This window comes from Thalassophryne amazonica, chromosome 1 (genome assembly GCF_902500255.1).
Source record: "Thalassophryne amazonica chromosome 1, fThaAma1.1, whole genome shotgun sequence".
Taxonomy (NCBI): Eukaryota; Metazoa; Chordata; class Actinopteri; order Batrachoidiformes; family Batrachoididae; genus Thalassophryne; species Thalassophryne amazonica.
This window is the reverse complement of record NC_047103.1, coordinates 20,371,836-20,391,436: the sequence shown is the minus strand read 5'-3', so window position 1 is coordinate 20,391,436 and position 19,601 is coordinate 20,371,836. Positions and strand designations below refer to the sequence as shown.

Genomic DNA, 19,601 nt, shown 5'->3' with positions numbered 1-19,601 from the left:
AGCTAGCCAGGCCCCTGTAGTCGGTGCGGACCAAGGTAGCTTAGCCGCCATTAGTTTCCCTCTGGCAGAGCTCGAGCAGCCGGGAAAGCAGGCCGACTGGGTGACTGTGAGGAGGAAGCGTAGTCCTAAACAGAACCCCGTGTACACCGCCAACCCGTTCACATTTCTAACCGTTTTTCCCCACTTGACTCTTGACTCTTAGTCTTGTACATCCAAATTGGAAGTCCCAAAAACCAGTTTTATTTGTTATTATCTATCGTCCACCTGGTCGTTACTGTGAGTTTCTCTGTGAATTTTCAGACCTTTTGTCTGACTTAGTGCTTAGCTCAGATAAGATAATTATAGTGGGCGATTTTAACATCCACACAGATGCTGAGAATGACAGCCTCAACACTGCATTTAATCTATTATTAGACTTTCTATTATTATTAGACTTAGAATTGGCTTTGCTCAAAATGTAAATGAGTCCACCCACCACTTTAATCATATCTTAGATCTTGTTCTGACTTATGGTATGGAAACTGAAGACTTAACAGTATTCCCTGAAAACTCCCTTCTGTCTGATCATTTCTTAATAACATTTACATTTACTCTGATGGACAACCCAGCAGTGGGGAATAAGTTTCATTACACTAGAAGTCTTTCAGAAAGCACTGTAACTAGGTTTAAGGATATGATTCCTTCTTTATGTTCTCTAATGCCATATACCAACACAGTGCAGAGTAGCTACCTAAACTCTGTAAGTGAGATAGAGTATCTCGTCAATAGTTTTACATCCTCATTGAAGACAACTTTGGATGTTGTAGCTCCTCTGAAAAAGAGAGCTTTAAATCAGAAGTGCCTGACTCTGTGGTATAACTCACAAACTTGCAGCTTAAAGCAGATAACCCGTAAGTTGGAGAGGAAATGGCGTCTCACTAATTTAGAAGATCTTCACTTAGCCTGGAAAAAGAGTCTGTTGCTCTATTAAAAAGCCCTCCGTAAAGCTAGGACATCTTACTACTCATCACTAATTGAAGAAAATAAGAACAACCCCAGGTTTCTTTTCAGCACTGTAGCCAGGCTGACAAAGAGTCAGAGCTCTATTGAGCCAAGTATTCCTTTAACTTTAACTAGTAATGACTTCATGACTTTCTTTGCTAATAAAATTTTAACTATTAGAGAAAAAATTACTCATAACCATCCCAAAGACGTATCGTTATCTTTGGCTGCTTTCAGTGATGCCGGTATTTGGTTAGACTCTTTCTCTCTGATTGTTCTGTCTGAGTTATTTTCATTAGTTACTTCATCCAAACCATCAACATGTCTATTAGACCCCATTCCTACCAGGCTGCTCAAGGAAGCCCTACCATTATTTAATGCTTCGATCTTAAATATGATCAATCTATCTTTATTAGTTGGCTATGTACCACAGGCTTTTAAGGTGGCAGTAATTAAACCATTACTTAAAAAGCCATCACTTGACCCAGCTATCTTAGCTAATTATAGGCCAATCTCCAACCTTCCTTTTCTCTCAAAAATTCTTGAAAGGGTAGTTGTAAAACAGCTAACTGATCATCTGCAGAGGAATGGTCTATTTGAAGAGTTTCAGTCAGGTTTCAGAATTCATCATAGTACAGAAACAGCATTAGTGAAGGTTACAAATGATCTTCTTATGGCCTCAGACAGTGGACTCATCTCTGTGCTTGTTCTGTTAGACCTCAGTGCTGCTTTTGATACTGTTGACCATAAAATTTTATTACAGAGATTAGAGCATGCCATAGGTATTAAAGGCACTGCGCTGCGGTGGTTTGAATCATATTTATCTAATAGATTACAATTTGTTCATGTAAATGGGGAATCTTCTTCACAGACTAAGGTTAATTATGGAGTTCCACAAGGTTCTGTGCTAGGACCAATTTTATTCACTTTATACATGCTTCCCTTAGGCAGTATTATTAGACGCCATTGCTTAAATTTTCATTGTTACGCAGATGATACCCAGCTTTATCTATCCATGAAGCCAGAGGACACACACCAATTAGCTAAACTGCAGGATTGTCTTACAGACATAAAGACATGGATGACCTCTAATTTCCTGCTTTTAAACTCAGATAAAACTGAAGTTATTGTACTTGGCCCCACAAATCTTAGAAACATGGTGTCTAGCCAGATCCTTACTCTGGATGGCATTACCCTGACCTCTAGTAATACTGTGAGAAATCTTGGAGTCATTTTTGATCAGGATATGTCATTCAATGCGCATATTAAACAAATATGTAGGACTGCTTTTTTGCATTTACGCAATATCTCTAAAATTAGAAAGGTCTTGTCTCAGAGTGATGCTGAAAAACTAATTCATGCATTTATTTCCTCTAGGCTGGACTATTGTAATTCATTATTATCAGGTTGTCCTAAAAGTTCCCTGAAAAGCCTTCAGTTAATTCAAAATGCTGCAGCTAGAGTACTAACGGGGACTAGAAGGAGAGAGCATATCTCACCCATACTGGCCTCTCTTCATTGGCTTCCTGTTAATTCTAGAATAGAATTTAAAATTCTTCTTCTTACTTATAAGGTTTTGAATAATCAGGTCCCATCTTATCTTAGGGACCTCAAAGTACCATATCACCCCAATAGAGCGCTTCGCTCTCAGACTGCAGGCTTACTTGTAGTTCCTAGGGTTTGTAAGAGTAGAATGGGAGGCAGAGCCTTCAGCTTTCAGGCTTCTCTCCTGTGGAACCAGCTCCCAATTCAGATCAGGGAGACAGACACCCTCTCTACTTTTAAGATTAGGCTTAAAACTTTCCTTTTTGCTAAAGCTTATAGTTAGGGCTGGATCAGGTGACCCTGAACCATACCTTAGTTATGCTGCTATAGACTTAGACTGCTGGGGAGTTCCCATGATGCACTGAGTGTTTCTTTCTCCTTTTGCTCTGTATGCACCACTCTGCATTTAATCATTAGTGATCGATCTCTGCTCCCCTCCACAGCATGTCTTTTTCCTGGTTCTCTCCCCTCAGCCCCAACCAGTCCCAGCAGAAGACTGCCCCTCCCTGAGCCTGGTTCTGCTGGAGGTTTCTTCCTGTTAAAAGGGAGTTTTTCCTTTCCACTGTAGCCAAGTGCTTGCTCACAGGGGGTCGTTTTGACCGCTGGGGTTTTTAAGTAATTATTGTATGGCCTTGCCTTACAATATAAAGCGCCTTGGGGCAACTGTTTGTTGTGATTTGGCGCTATATAAATAAAATTGATTGATTGATTGATGTGGGCAATAAGTGGCAGATGGAAAACTGGATGTTCCATTGTTTTCAGTGAGAAGGCAACAGAAAATTGTGCCTCCGCTGGCAGTGAGAGCAGCATACCCCACACCGTGGCAGGCTGTTCTGTCGAAAGTTAAAAATTTCAAACTGTTCACACTTTCAGCAGCTGTAAGGATAAACCCTATGTTGTTATATGGGGGTCAAACAAACAAGCTCATTCTGTTGGTGGACATGCACCGATTATTGTATCAGAAAAGCAGAAATTACTTTCATGATGTTACCAAGAGAAATGACGCATGGAGAATTATTAGCACAAAGCTAAATGGACCAGGTCGGTTATTATTTTGTCATTCGCTTGCCACCCATACAAGTCTGCTTTGTTAACAGCTAGCTGCTACACAAATGGCAATTAAGTAATCTTATACTACCATGAAAATCGGCCTGAAACGCGCATCCCATTTGTTACGAACCAGAAAGCTAAAAACACGATTAGAAAACCAACTCGGACATGAACATACCCCATAAACATCTAAACAGCATCAGAAAACACACACACATTGAAATCTTACCAGCTAACAATTCCTGACCATTTGTTAGCAAGTTCTTCATGGAAGTGAAGCGAACAGGTCTCTGACTACGAGCCCAAATCCATCAGCAGCTTTCATATTCGGACGATACTGTAAGTTTATATATATATATATATATATATATATATATATATATATATATATACACATATACACTCAACAAAAATATAAACGCAACACTTTTGGTTTTGCTCCCATTTTGTATGCGATGAACTCAAAGATCTAAAACTTTTTCCACATACACAATATCACCATTTCCCTCAAATATTGTTCACAAACCAGTCTAAATCTGTAATAGTGAGCACTTCTCCTTTGCTGAGATAATCCATCCCACCTCACAGGTGTGCCATATCAAGATGCTGATTAGACACCATGATTAGTGCACAGGTGTGCCTTAGACTGCCCACAATAAAAGGCCACTCTGAAAGGTGCAGTTTTGTTTTATTGGGGGGGGGGATACCAGTCAGTATCTGGTGTGACCACCATTTGCCTCATGCAGTGCAACACATCTCCTTCGCATAGAGTTTATCAGGTTGTCAATTGTGGCCTGTGGAATGTTGGTCCACTCCTCTTCAATGGCTGTGCGACGTTGCTGGATATTGACAGGAACTGGTACACGCTGTCGTATACGCCGGTCCAGAGCATCCCAAACATGGTCAATGGGTGACATGTCCGGTGAGTATGCCGGCCATGCAAGAACTGGAACATTTTCAGCTTCCAAGAATTGTGTACAGATCCTTGCAACATGGGGCCATGCATTATCCTGCTGCAACATGAGGTGATGTTCTTGGATGTATGGCACAACAATGGGCCTCAGGATCTTGTCACGGTATCTCTGTGCATTCAAAATGCCATCAATAAAATGCACCTGTGTTCTTCGTCCATAACAGACGCCTGCCCATACCATAACCCCACCGCCACCATGGGCCACTCGATCCACAACATTGACATCAGAAAACCGCTCACCCACACGATGCCACACACGCTGTCTGCCATCTGCCATGAACAGTGTGAACTGGGATTCATCCGTGAAGAGAACACCTCTCCAACGTGCCCAACGCCAGCGAATGTGAGCATTTGCACACTCAAGTCGGTTACGATGACGAACTGGAGTCAGGTCGAGACCCCGATGAGGAAGATGAGCATGCAGATGAGCTTCCCTGACAGGGTTTCTGACAGTTTGTGCAGAAATTCGTTGGTTATGCAAACCGACTGTTTCAGCAGCTGTCCGAGTGGCTGATCTTTGAGTTCATCTCATACAAAATGGGAGCAAAACCAAAAGTGTTGCGTTTATATTTTTGTTGAGTGTATATATGCTGGAGGGACTACATCTCTCGGCTGGCTTGGGAACGCCTTGGGGTTCCCCCGGAGGAGCTGGGGGAGGTGTATGTGGATTGGGAGGTCTGGGCGGCTTTGCTTGATCTGCTGCCCCCGCGACCCAACTCTCTGTGTATACTCAACAAAAATATAAACGCAACACTTTTGGTTTTGCTCCCATTTTGTATGAGATGAACTCAAAGATCTAAAACTTTTGCCACATATACAATATCACCATTTCTCTCAAATATTGTTCACAAACCAGTCTAAATCTGTGATAGTGAGCACTTCTCCTTTGCTGAGATAATCCATCCCACCTCACAGGTGTGCCATATCAAGATGCTGATTAGACACCATGATTAGTGCACAGGTGTGCCTTAGACTGCCCACAATAAAAGGCCACTCTGAAAGGTGCAGTTTTATCACACAGCACAATGCCACAGATGTCGCAAGATTTGAGGGAGCGTGCAATTGGCATGCTGACAGCAGGAATGTCAACCAGAGCTGTTGCTCGTGTCTTGAATGTTCATTTCTCTACCATAAGCTGTCTCCAAAGGCGTTTAAGAGAATTTGGCAGTACATCCAACCAGCCTCACAACCGCAGACCACGTGTAACCACACCAGCCCAGGACCTCCACATCCAGCATGTTCACCTCCAAGATCATCTGAGACCAGCCACTCGGACAGCTACTGAAACAATCGGTTTGCATAACCAAAGAATTTCTGCACAAACTGTCAGAAACCATCTCAGGGAAGCTCATCTGCATGCTCGTCGTCCTCATTGGGGTCTCGACCTGACTCCAGTTCGTCGTCGAAACCGACTTGAGTGGGCAAATGCTCACATTCACTGGCGTTTGGCACGTTGGAGAGGTGTTCTCTGCACGGATGATGCGAAGGAGATGTGTTGCACTGCATGAGGCAAATGGTGGTCACACCAGATACTGACTGGTATCCCCCCCCTCCCCCCCCAATAAAACAAAACTGCACCTTTCAGAGTGGCCTTTTATTGTGGGCAGTCTAAGGCACACCTGTGCACTAATCATGGTGTCTAACCAGCATCTTGATATGGCACACCTGTGAGGTGAGATGGATTATCTCAGCAAAAGAGAAGTGCTCACTATCACAGATTTAGACTGGTTTGTGAACAATATTTGAGAGAAATGGTGATATTGTATATGTGGCAAAAGTTTTAGATCTTTGAGTTCATCTCATACAAAATGGGAGCAAAATCAAAAGTGTTGCGTTTATATTTTTGTTGAGTATAATGGTTCATTGCCATAGCAAATCTTGAGCGTCTGCCTCTGTCATCTACAGTCTATGACAACCGGCGTGCCATTTTTTCTTCTGCCAACATGTGAACATAGCATTAGTGTAATGTCTTCAAAATGGATAATAAAAAGTTGATATTTAGTGAGGTGTTTGGCTCCTTTTTCATGTTCTCATCTGTTCAGTGGTAACACAAGGCAGTTTACCATCAAATAGTAATAGCCTGTTAGCTTCTGCTCACTAATGCTACATTTTTCCATTATAAAATTAATAATGCGTTGATTAAATTCATTTTGTTTTTTGTTCCATGAAGCAACAGCACCAAGGTTGAAAAACAAATGTGACAGTTTTTTCTCTTTGTAATGCATTTTTGGACAGATGTGTAACATTTTGTCTGGAATATATGGTATCTTGCTTAATTTGCTGTTGTTGCTATTCAACAGATTTTAATTAGGGTTAGTGGTGCCTTTATTTTGTGCTGAATTCAGACAAAGAGGCGGGACCAGGAAATTTTTTTTTTTTTTTTTTTTTTTTTTTTTTTTTATAACACTGGATATTTGCCAGTAGCGGAGTCAAATACAGTTCTGTACAAGACTACTAGAATACAATAAGCACAAGAATGTTCAAATCATTTCTCCAGACGTCAGTGGAAATGAAAAAGCAGGTTGTTGCTAAATTTATTTGGACTTGGTGAAACTGTACTTTATTTTGTTTATTTAATAAATAAAATCAAAACATGGCAGAGGACTCGAGTTGCTGTGCTGCTTCACACAGGACTTCACTAATGATGTAAACTGAAATTTTTCTTTAGAGAAGCCAAAGAGTTCCAACTTTGAATACGAGCAAATGTCTAAGATGATTGGCATAAAAATAATCACACGCTAAAGTGGCCAAACTCCAAGAAATATATATGTATACACACACACACACACACACACACACACAGGTGTCATCTTCAAAGAAACATCAGCTAATGTTAAGAGCACAGAAAATAAAATCAGTGATATTTTGTTATGCAAGTTATTCTTTTCCAGCAGATCTGTTGAATTAGTGTAAGCTAAAGCAGTGCCTCATCACATCATTTTGGCAAGTATACAAACGTGTGGTAAACGCCTGGTTTTCTTTCATTAACAAATTCCACTTCTATTTGAATCCCGCTTCTGAAGCTCACCAGCGTGCCTTTAACACACACTGTTAAAATGCTGAAAGCTTGCAGAGCGATGGTGTCGGGTAATGAGTGTATTGGTTGCAATACATCAGAAGCAATGCCATCGTGGGACATTGATAGGTTTGCATAGTGAAGAGCTTTATTATGACCTCGGCTGCTTTGTGTCCTCCCTGCGCCCATCACATGAAAGATTAATGATGATACCTGCTATGCTAACATTGTGGCAGATGAGCACAATGCCAGGTGAAAACACGCCAGCACAACAAAGATTGTTAATTTGGATTTTAGAAGCCTGTGCCACATGGAGCAAACATTTTTATTTTTTTTTAGAATCTTCATTTATGCATGAGCAACAATTACAACTGCTTTTTTTACAGCCTCGTTTTATCTGGTAATGGTAATGCAAAGCTGGGTGTCGGCTGAAAAGTTCACAGGTTAGTCGTGTCCAACAGCATTCAGGAATGCAGGTGGTCCTCCAGCTTGTAGAAAAAAATAAAGTCCTCTTGGGAGTTAATACTCCAGCCAGAACATTCATACATCTCAAATCCAAGAGACCTTTTCTGTGTTCCCTGCCTGTGTAACGTGGTCAGGTCTCTGGTCTAGTAGCATCTGCTGGTGCCACCCATCAGCAACTTCCCAAGCAGACAATCAATTCATCGCCACCTCTTAAAAGTAACTATCCATCTGACACAGACAGGTGAAATTTTGGTGACTGTGTGGCCTCCTCCAGTCACTGAGGTCCACCTGCATGATGGATCACGTCCAGAGAAACCACCACATGCCTAAATTATAACTGGCGCTCCCTCACAGTGCAAGTGATACAACTTGTGTGAGTCTCCTCAAGTAAGCCTTCATTTGACACAAAATCCTTCCAGTAGTACCCAAGGAAACTCTGACAAGACCTAGTACCAAAGGAATTTAGTCATCACCTGAGGGTACTGGTTAGTGTCCAAGTCTCAACCATATAGTAAGACAGGAAGCATCAGGACTGAGTTAGACTTTTGCTCTCCAGCAAACATTTGCACAACTAAACACCTCTATCCAGTCAAATGACTCCATAAGCTCTTCCCAAGCATTGCCCAATCTTATACCAGCCACACTCAGCCATGTGTCCACAGCATCCACAAAAACGTGGGAAGATGCAGGAAGAACCTGTACAACTTCAAAATACAGTAGAAACTGGTGTGGTGCATTCTCCATAGACATGTAGACTAGGTCAGATTTGACATATTAGCATAATCCTAGTTGGGGTTTCACTGACATACGTGTGTATATATATATATATATATATATATATATACACTCAACAAAAATATAAACGCAACACTTTTGGTTTTGCTCCCATTTTGTATGAGATGAACTCAAAGATCTAAAACTTTTTCCACATACACAATATCACCATTTCCCTCAAATATTGTTTACAAACCAGTCTAAATCTGTGATAGTGAGCACTTCTCCTTTGCTGAGATAATCCATCCCACCTCACAGGTGTGCCATATCAAGATGCTGAATAGACACCATGATTAGTGCACAGGTGTGCCTTAGACTGCCCACAATAAAAGGCCACTCTGAAAGGTGCAGTTTTATCACACAGCACAATGCCATAGATGTCCCAAGATTTGAGGGAGCGTGCAATTGGCATGCTGACAGCAGGAATGTCAATCAGAGCTGTTGCTCATGTATTGAATGTTAATTTCTCTACCATAAGCCGTCTTCAAATGCGTTTCAGAGAATTTGGCAGTACATCCAACCAGCCTCACAACCGCAGACCACGTGTAACCACACCAGCCCAGGACCTCCACATCCAGCATGTTCACCTCCAAGATCGTCTGAGACCAGCCACTCAGACAGCTGCTGAAACAATCCGTTTGCATAACCAAAGAATTTCTGCACAAACTGTCAGAAACCATCTCAGGGAAGCTCATCTGCATGCTCGTCGTCCTCATCGGGGTCTCGACCTGACTCCAGTTCGTCATCGTAACCGACTTGAGTGGGCAAATGTTCACATTCGCTGGAGTTTGGCACGTTGGAGAGGTGTTCTCTTCATGGATGAATCCCGGTTCACACTGTTCAGGGCAGATGGCAGACAGCATGTGTGGCGTCGTGTGGGTGAGCGGTTTTCTGATGTCAATGTTGTGGATCGAGTGGCCAATGGTGGCGGCGGGGTTATGGTATGGGCAGGCGTCTGTTATGGACGAAGAACACTGGTGCATTTTATTGATGGCATTTTGAATGCACAGAGATACCGTGACGAGATCCTGAGGCCCACTGTTGTGCCATACATCCAAGAACATCACCTCATGTTGCAGCAGGATAATGCATGGCCCCATGTTGCAAGGATCTGTACACAATTCTTGGAAGCTGAAAATGTCCCAGTTCTTGCATGGCCGGCATACTCACCGGACATGTCACCCATTGAGCATGTTTGGGATGCTCTGGACCGGCGTATACGACAGTGCGTACCAGTTCCTGTCAATATCCAGCAACTTTGCACAGCCATTGAAGAGGAGTGGACCAACATTCCACAGGCCACAATTGACAACCTGATCAACTCTATGCGAAGGAGATGTGTTGCACTGCATGAGGCAAATGGTGGTCACACCAGATACTGACTGGTATCCCCCCCCCCCCATATAACAAAACTGCACCTTTCAGAGTGGCCTTTTATTGTGGACAGTCTAAGGCACACCTGTGCACTAATCATGGTGTCTAATCAGCATCTTGATATGGCACACCTGTGAGGTGGGATGGATTATCTCAGCAAGGGAGAACTGCTCACTATCACAGATTTAGACTGGTTTGTGAACAATATTTGAGGGAAATGGTGATATTGTGTATGTGGAAAAAGTTTTAGATCTTTGAGTTCATCTCACAAAATGGGAGCAAAACCAAAAGTGTTGCGTTTATATTTTTATTGAGTGTAGTACAAATGTGGCATGGATAAGCTCACACAGCAGTGGCTTGTGGAATGCTTTGTGAAAGAAATGTGCCAGACACTGTCCATGGTGCTCAAAGCACAGAAAGAAATTAGCTTCAAACCATGCACACATGGAGCATAGTTGTGTTGAAGGGCACATTTGACATGGCAGCTGTTTTTCTGACAGCGGACACAGGAAAACTTGCAGTTCATGGTGCAGTATCGTTAAGTGCAGGACAGACATGCAAACACGTTTGTGCAATGGCATTGTTCATGGTATGAACACAACAATGAACTGCACATTGTATGCACATTATTATGTGTGTGATAAGAACTTAGGAACCTTTTAGACACTGTGAGAACATGGAAGAATCCTAATCAGGATGAATTATAGACTGGAAAATGGCACATTTCCTAAGCATAGTATCTCAGCTCATGCCTCCCGTTGGTGAAGACTGGCACTACTAAGGTTTCATCGATTGCACACAAGCAACTGATACAGATAAGCACCTCAAATGTACTTCGTGATGACCATCTCATGATGTTGAGAGGTTGGAAGTCTCTGCTTTGCAGTGGTGATGCTCCAAGGTCAGACCTGTAAGCAGCAGGCTCCACATAGGTGACCACACCTACTTTTTGCTGTACACACCTGTGTTCATTTTGAATGACAGCTGACTAAACCGACAGAGATCACAATTAAACAAGCTCGGCTATTTGCATGATCAGGACCAAGCTGCCTGCATAGAATACATTTCCGTGGTAACTTGTGTACCGTTTATATTTGGCTGCTTTTGTGAAACATAAAATCAGCCTGGATCACCAACAGTTATTATTAAACCCTTATTACGCCAAGACTTGATTCAACAATCCCCCCCCAAACACACACACACACCCAGATATTTAAGAGTTTAAATATGCTATGATTCATTGATTTGGCATTACTTCTTCATTGTCAACCCAAACTGAAGAACATTTGAGCCGACTGTCGTGTGTTATTTTTACTCATGTACATTCCGAGCACCCCATCAGGCACCTGAGGTGTTTTTTCCCCCTCACTAAGCTCATGCCCTGGTGTTTAACTGTAATGATCTCCTGCTGTGTTGATGCCTGCAGGACTGTCACTTTTAATGCTAATAGTGAGGCGACACAGGTGCAAACAGCAGGAAGTGCTGGAGGTGGAGGTGAAGGAGCTGGAGCTGCCAGAGACGGTGTCACAAAAGGTACTGTGTTATCAAGAAGCAGGCGGTGGAGGAGCAGAACTGGACTTCTGCCAGGCCATCCCCCTGCGTCCTCGCCCCAAGAGAAGAGAGAGGAGGCTCCTAAAGGAGGAGGTCAGGGCCAGCATACGGATGTCCCTCCGAGAGTCTCACCTCATTGGGCCCGAGGATGAGGTCTTCAGACAGTTCATTCTGGACAGGCTGGAAGAGGCGGATCAGGATCCTTACGCACCCCCTTTTGACTGCCTCAGAACCTACACATATGAGGGGACAGGGTCCGCTGCTGGGTCTCTCAGCTCACTGGAATCCACTCCTGAATTCAGTCCAGAGCCAAGCAGCTCCACGCGCCATTTGGTGAGACTTACCCCGTGGTATGGAGGAGCCGAGGAGGACACCGTCTTCTAATGACATCTACTTGCTGTGCACTCTTGGAACAATCAACCAATTAATTGCATTAATAAAGTCAGTAAATAAAACACTTAAATATGCAATGTAAAAATGCCTTTTGCTGGAATGCCTCACGTATCTGTGGCATTTTGTTTGCTGAGACAAGTAGTTCAACATAAGTGGCTTCCTGTTAATGAGCAATTTGCAGGTTGAGTCTTATTACTGTTTCTGTGAAAGGAAACCATAAATGAGAAAAAATATTTTACAAGCAGAAAAATTGTAGTAATTCGGAAAACTGTGCAAACATAAGTATGGTTCCTGATAATGTTTCTAATGGGCTCCCAGGGTGCACCATCTTAAGGTACAGTAAGTACCTTTCCGGGCTTTGAATTTGCAGAGCATTACGATTATGTAGTTCTTTCCACTACTCTACCTTATTTTGTTTTAAAGTTACAAAAACAACATTTTGAAGCACATTATCTTAAACAGAAGCCCAGACAATTCTTCTCTGAATTGCAAATTTTCCATATTTATAAAGAAAATGTCTTGGGCAGGGGTTGTGGAAAAGTGGTTAGTGCGCTTAGTTTCAGAGCAGAATGTTCCTGGTTCAAACCCCACCCCTGCCTTGTGCTAAATCACCATGCAGACCCACTTTGGATGTGCAGAAAGGACTTACCATAAAGACAAATTCTGGTCCTCTTTCAGGGAATGAACGTCTCCCTGAACATAATTTATGGTCATGGAAATTTCACATAATACAGAATTTCCCCAATTCTGAGTTGAAATTGTATCCCCCCAGAACTACATACAGCACCTTACTGAGGATTTCTAAACATATTTTAGCACTTGGCCGCACTAGGATGATTCCATTAATGTTTCAGGTTCGCAAATCAAAAGGTCGAGATTTCTGTCTAAAGCAAATATATGGGGCAACATTTAATCCAACAGTTGTAAGATTAAAAAAAAGGTTTTTTTTAGGATAGGTCCAGAAAAACGTGCAGAAATGCTTAATAAAATTCGTCAACCCCTCCCCCCGTGACTTTTTCAAAATCCAATATGGTGCCCATTTCACATACTTTTTGCATAATTATGCTTCTGGAAAGGTAAAGGACAAATTTATGCATCTATTAATTAATTCTATCATATCAATTAATCTATGTATTAAGACATGAGAAACTATTTGCAATGATTATCCAGAAGTTTCAAGTATTGGAAATGGCAACATATTGGAATCCAATGTGGCCCCCATCGTATTTGTTGAATTCTTATTTGCATATAATTTCCCCTTTAGATTATTTCTTCTTTGAGTCAGAGTTCACATTTCTGACAAACATCCCATCAATGTCCATAAAGTTAAAGAGAATAGCCAAGAAGGTTTATGGAAGGTGCTTTGGAACCCTCTGCATAATACCGCCATCACATTTAGTGTGACTGAGTATGAACAGAATCTGTACCACATCTGGGAGGGAATAAGAATTGCGGAGGACAGCTGTCCGAACACCCAGACTGCGGTCCGACACACCCTGACTGATTCATGCACGTGCCGTGTGCATTAGCCTCCAATTGCAGTACAAATGTACGTGGAACACAGTAAGAGAACCTGGACAGCTGCCAGATTGCAGTAAGAACAATAAGATTGCACTTACAAGCCGCACAATTGTGGTCCAACAGAATATACTCCAGCAGCACACTTGTGGTGCATTTAAGCACATTCAGGACATTTGACTCCCGTTCCACATGGCGGAAACATATCAAACATCCCCCAGAACATGATCAGAATGTCATGAATGCTGTTTTCACGCCATCCGATTGTTTAAACTGCAGTCAGACGGCACTTCAACTGCTGTTCGATAGTGGTTCCACCTCGGCTGCACCACGACTGTTTTGAACATGTGTAAAACATTCGAGGCAGCTGCACAACTGTACCCAACTGGTTAGAATGCTCTGACAATGCTGTCGATGTTTTCGAATGCACCTCAACACTCCCAGAATGTGGGCCAAATTTTCATTCAGGCTCACTTCGGGGTCATTCGGCCTCTAGCGTGATGGGGGTATAAGCAAATGCTTCAGTCTGTGATAATGAAAATGTAACAGAAGTATGAGAATTCACAACACTGTCCATAGCACAGGGATCTAAAATGTTAAAATCTGAATATTATGTAAAGGAGTTCATATCTGAAACCACTAGATAATCATGGTAAAGAGTTTCTCATGCCTTAAAACATAATGACATTCAAATCAGGATCCTAACCTTTCCAGAAGCAAAGTTATGAAAAGAAAACCAACAAGAATAAAGCCACAAGGGAGATTCCATTAATTTTTCTTTGCCCATCCTGAAAATTTCTGCTTGTTCTGCAAAAATGTATTTGGCCATTAATCTTCAAAAGGCTTGTACTCCTGAACCAGAGGTGACAGAAACATGGCTACCATTAGCAATGAATAGGAAGGCATATGTGGCTTTTCAGGTTATACCATCGCATTTTACCTGAAGCATCAATATGAAATTCAGGTTCATTCAAAATTGATCACATATTGAGGATAACTGTGCCAGAAATGCCCATGGTTTATATTCCACATAGATAGTGATAGGTGGTCTTAGAGAATGTAACTTCTAATTTGACATTGAACATATTCAAAGTCAGACCTAAGTTGCTATGATAATATGAAAATAATGAATGTTATGAGGGCAATGGTAAGAATGAGTAAAGATGAAACATGCCATTCAAGAGGCATCATTCCATCTTTCTACTGCATGAAGTCATTCATTATTTGTTTTATATGACACCTAAATAAATCTGCATAATTGTATTTATTTTGATATTTTACTGCAAATTGGAGGCGTTTCTTCTTGGAGCAGGAATCAGAGGACATGTGGCGGGATTTAACTTATGGATATCAAGGAGACATTCTTACAAGCTAATGGAGCTGTGCAAAAATAACGGCAAAAATAGTACCAAAAATGCACACTAGAGACTATCCATGCAGTGAGACACAATAAATGTCACATGCCATAGAATCCAGTCAAATGATGAGGATTTATTTAGGTGTCCAACAAAAATATGGTCTTTGTGTCACTGTCCCCAAGCATCTCAGAGGCGGACAATGTGGAACAGATAAGACATACAGGGAGAGACACAAAAGAGAGAAACAACAAACAGACCCAAACAGCTGTCCAAATTCAATACCATCCCCAACAGCAGTACTCTGGCAGATCAGATTCCCTTATGTAATGTCATTAGGCTCATAGTAATTTTACGGTCTCAGAATTTCTACCGTTTTAATTTTTGCCACCTGTAAAAGCCTTTTTAGTTCCAGACGTATGATACCTGACACACTGTCCTTTAAGATATTTCTAGAGAGGCTACAGTGGAGTTTGATGCCATGTAGGTCTCTCTGATTATCTTATGTTTCTGCTGGGCCAGTATAGGTCATATTAATGAGTATTTTTTTTCTTGAACAGTGAAATTTATCCATTGTTTTATGCATCGAAAATTACTGTACTAATTTTTTTTCCCTGCAGTTTAGCCTCATTCTCACCTATTAAAGCTTTTGTATTTAAATGTACATTGTGGTGTATAATTTGACTGTTTTTTGCTGACTTGCCATAGAACTCATGACAACTGGTCATGGCCTTTAACTTTCAGCAGCAGCAATTAAATGTTTTACAGAAGTTACCAGATTTGGAGCATATTGCTATTATTCCTAGTTAGATTGCTCTAGTTATCTAGATTACGATTTGTTTCCCAGTGTAATCTTCACGTGCCTTAACTAAAGCACTCCTTCTGCTGAATCACCTCTAAATTATTTACACATTATTCACTTTGCGTGTTTTTAGGAATCCGCTAGCTTAGCGCAGCTACTAGCTCTTAGCCGATTTAGCATGGCGGCTTCTCCTGTCTCTCCCGCACTTTTCTGCTCTGGGTGTGAAATGTTTAGTTATTCCTCGGCCTCCTTTAGCAGTAACGGTACTTGTAATAAGTGTAGCTTATTCGTAGCTTTGGAGGCCAGGCTGGGCGAATTGGAGACTCGGCTCCGCACCGTGGAAAATTCTACAGCTAGCCAGGCCCCTGTAGTCGGTGTGGACCAAGGTAGCTTAGCCGCCGTTAGTTACCCCCTGGCAGATCCCGAGCAGCCGGGAAAGCAGGCCGACTGGGTGACTGTGAGGAGGAAGCGTAGTCCTAAACAGAAGCCCCGTGTACACCGCCAACCCGTTCACATCTCTAACCGTTTTTCCCCACTCGACGACACACCCGCCGAGGATCAAACTCTGCTGTAGACTGCTGGGGGGTTCCCATGATGCACTGTTTCTTTCTCTTTTTGCTCTGTATGCACCACTCTGCATTTAATCATTAGTGATTGATCTCTGCTCCCCTCCACAGCATGTCTTTTTCTTGGTTCTCTCCCTCAGCCCCAACCAGTCCCAGCAGGACTGCCCCTCCCTGAGCCTGGTTCTGCTGGAGGTTTCTTCCTGTTAAAAGGGAGTTTTTCCTTCCCACTGTAGCCAAGTGTTTGCTCACAGGGGGTCGTTTTGACCGTTGGGGTTTTACATAATTATTGTATGGCCTTGCCTTACAATATAAAGCGCCTTGGGGCAACTGTTTGTTGTGATTTGGCGCTATATAAAAAAAATTGATTGATTGATTCTCAGATGCAGCACTGCAAAAACGGTCCCTCTTAAAATAAATCAAATAATCCTAAATCTAGTCAAACTGTCTTGTATTAAGCAAAAAAAAAAAAAAAAAAAAATCAACCAATGGGGTAAGAAAAATTTACTTGGTTAGAGTTCTCATAACTAGCAATATGTCTAGGCACTGAATAATGAAAATGTGCCTTAAAACTAGACAGAATTCTTATTTTAAGATTAGCCTCTGTCTTAAAACAAGAAAAACAATCTTGTTCTTTTGCTTGGATGATTTGAAATCCATTGCCTTTCCTTCTTACTGGTTAAATACACCTTGATATAAGCTGGAAAAATTAATTAAGAAAAACAGATACATTTTCCCAAAATAAGACATGTTTCTTATGTAAAAAATGCTTGACAAGATTGTTTTTCTATTTAGACAAAAAATAAGCCAAATTTTCTTTAAACAAGTCTTTTTTACTTTCTTAGATATCAGTTTTTGCAGTGAGTCACATTGGTATGGCGTTTTGACCAATTACAGGACAACATGCTGTCTATGGGTAATGTTTATCTTAAAGAACTTACAAATTACATTTTATACATTAACACTGCAACCAATAGCTATTTACTATGTAAATATGTTGTGCCACACTGGTGTTCTGAGCAGAGAATGAAGCCTTCCTCTGTGTGTGTTGTAATCAGAGCTTTTCTGCTCCTGGTTTTCATAGCTGGATCAGCTACCAGCAAATCCCATCCTGTCAAACTGTGGACCCTATCCATATCTACATATAAAGAGACGGTGAGCACTCAGAGTGCAGAGAAGATGGTAAACAGTTGTGACTTGTCTAAAACCTTCACCTTAAAGGGGACAGACACACCCACGGATTATTTATAGCACAAATAAACAAAAAATGTGTTCTTTTGATAGTTCAAGAAACACTAAAGTCTATAAAACATGAACAGAAAACCTTTGTTTAGTCATGGTCAGAGACTTTGACATCGACCGGCTGCCGCCATTTATGCAGGTCAGGCGGGTTACATCACTGGTTGGGGGGGAAGATATATATATATATATATATATATATATATATATACATATATATATATATATGACTACGCAGTCCCAATGCTGCCCACTAAACACGAATGTCCCTTCATGGACAGCGACATGACGCCTCCTAACCGCGGGTAAAATACTGTCGAAGTTCCTGGGCATTAATGCATTTTCAAAGGGGATTAGCAACTGAACACACTCAGAAAAACAGTTGCAAAATATGTGTTAAAATGTCATTCTGACCTGGATATCAAGCCCGTAAAATTAATCCTTTTCCTCCCAGGCAAAATTATATATTACACATTTTGCAAACTTCATGTCTTGACAGTAGCAAGGCTCCCATTTTGACTTAAATGGGGATTGTCGGTAATTCATGCAGATACAGTTTGTCCACAGTAGGTTCTGTGATGAATGATATGTGCACAACTTAATCATCGGTCTTATCAGACCGTTTCATCGTGCAGCAAAGTACAGAAGAGTTGGGAGGGAGAGGATTAATTAACATTAAATCATGTCAGGAAAGTATTAAACTGACACCCACATGTTCCCAAATATTAGTGTTGAAATTCTCACACACACTTACACATATATATATATATATATATATATATATATATATATATATATATACACACATATATTAAACACAATTATACTTTATTGACCAAGTTTCATTCATGAAGTCAGTGGTGTGTGTAACTGTCGTCCAACAGGCACGGGACAGGAAACATACATCTGTTTATCAACCAAATGTCACAGACAAAGTGACAAGAATAACCAAAACCACTTACTTATGGAAGGAAATATTGTCTCCCTTGTTCCTCCATTTGTGGCTTAGCCAACATGCGCAGCTTTCCAGCATATTCCACCTGTTTCTTGACGAGACTAATAGAACTTTAATGAGCGAGCTCAATAAACCGAAGTAGGTAGTGTACTTTGTGCACTAAGAAATTCAAGAGTATATCCAAGCAAGCACGAGCTAACCAATAATGGATAAGCTAACCACACCTAAGGCTCACACAGAATTCACACAGATGTAAATAAATGAATTAAAATTCACAGCAGTTACACTGAAAAAGTAGCAGAAGTATTCGACTTGGAGGAACAGTTTAAAAAAAAAACCTCCTACAAGTAAACCACTCATACGATTAACACAAGAGTAAAGTACTAAGCTAAAAATCACAATAGCTACACTAAAAAACTTTTTGCCACTAGTGTTCAACCTAAAAATAACCTGTGTGCCAAGTTGGTGGAAGTATGAAAGTTCTGTCTAGTGTAGGAAGTTGCAGAATATGTTTTAATGTTGATTGTTCACTGAAAAAAGATACTTTGGATCAACTTAAAAAAAATTATATAATTTGTTACAGCTATTTTTTTTTAGTTTTTCACAATGTATATTTATGATTTGGTAAAGTGATTCCGGCAGATGTTTCTGTGTAGGCTCTCAGTTGTCCAGGTGTTTCCATAGTAGAGAAGCTTGAATCTTCGACTGGACTGGGTTGCTTGACGTGAGGACCTTTTGCTTCAAATCACAGAAGCTTCCTCAGCTAAAATTCTTGCTCTGGTAGTCTGATTTCTGTCTGACCCTTGTCGAGAAGATCAAACAGAAGCCACAAAAGCTGGAGTTTTAAACTTAACCAGATGCCTCCTACCGAGAGGCAGACTGCTATTGGCTAGTGATTAAACAATTGCTTTAATTAGCACCTATTGTGCTCTAGTTAGCACCCTTCTAATGACAGGGTAGCTGTCCATTCTAACAATGGGACTGACGCCTCTCCTGATGACGTGAATGACTTATTACCATGAGCAAAAGACTGAAACTGCTTTGATC

The 19,601-nt window shown here is 41.3% G+C and overlaps 1 protein-coding gene across 6 annotated transcripts in view; it reads left to right on the top strand.

Annotated features, from left to right (window-relative positions):
• Positions 1 to 15,659, top strand: part of cdh19 (cadherin 19, type 2) — a 93,509-nt gene extending 77,850 nt beyond the window's left edge. For 2 of the 6 annotated variants that reach the window (XM_034166798.1, XM_034166810.1), the window contains one exon: positions 11,605 to 15,659. In XM_034166798.1, coding sequence (XP_034022689.1) covers positions 11,605 to 12,113 — 509 coding nt within the window. In that variant the 3' untranslated portion in view covers positions 12,114 to 15,659. Of the gene's footprint in view, positions 1 to 7,440; positions 8,495 to 11,604 lie in introns of those variants that run through there. The other 4 variants (XM_034166827.1, XM_034166843.1, XM_034166818.1 and 1 more) reach the window with 4 other exon arrangements.
• The last annotated feature ends 3,942 nt before the right edge of the window (positions 15,660 to 19,601 follow it).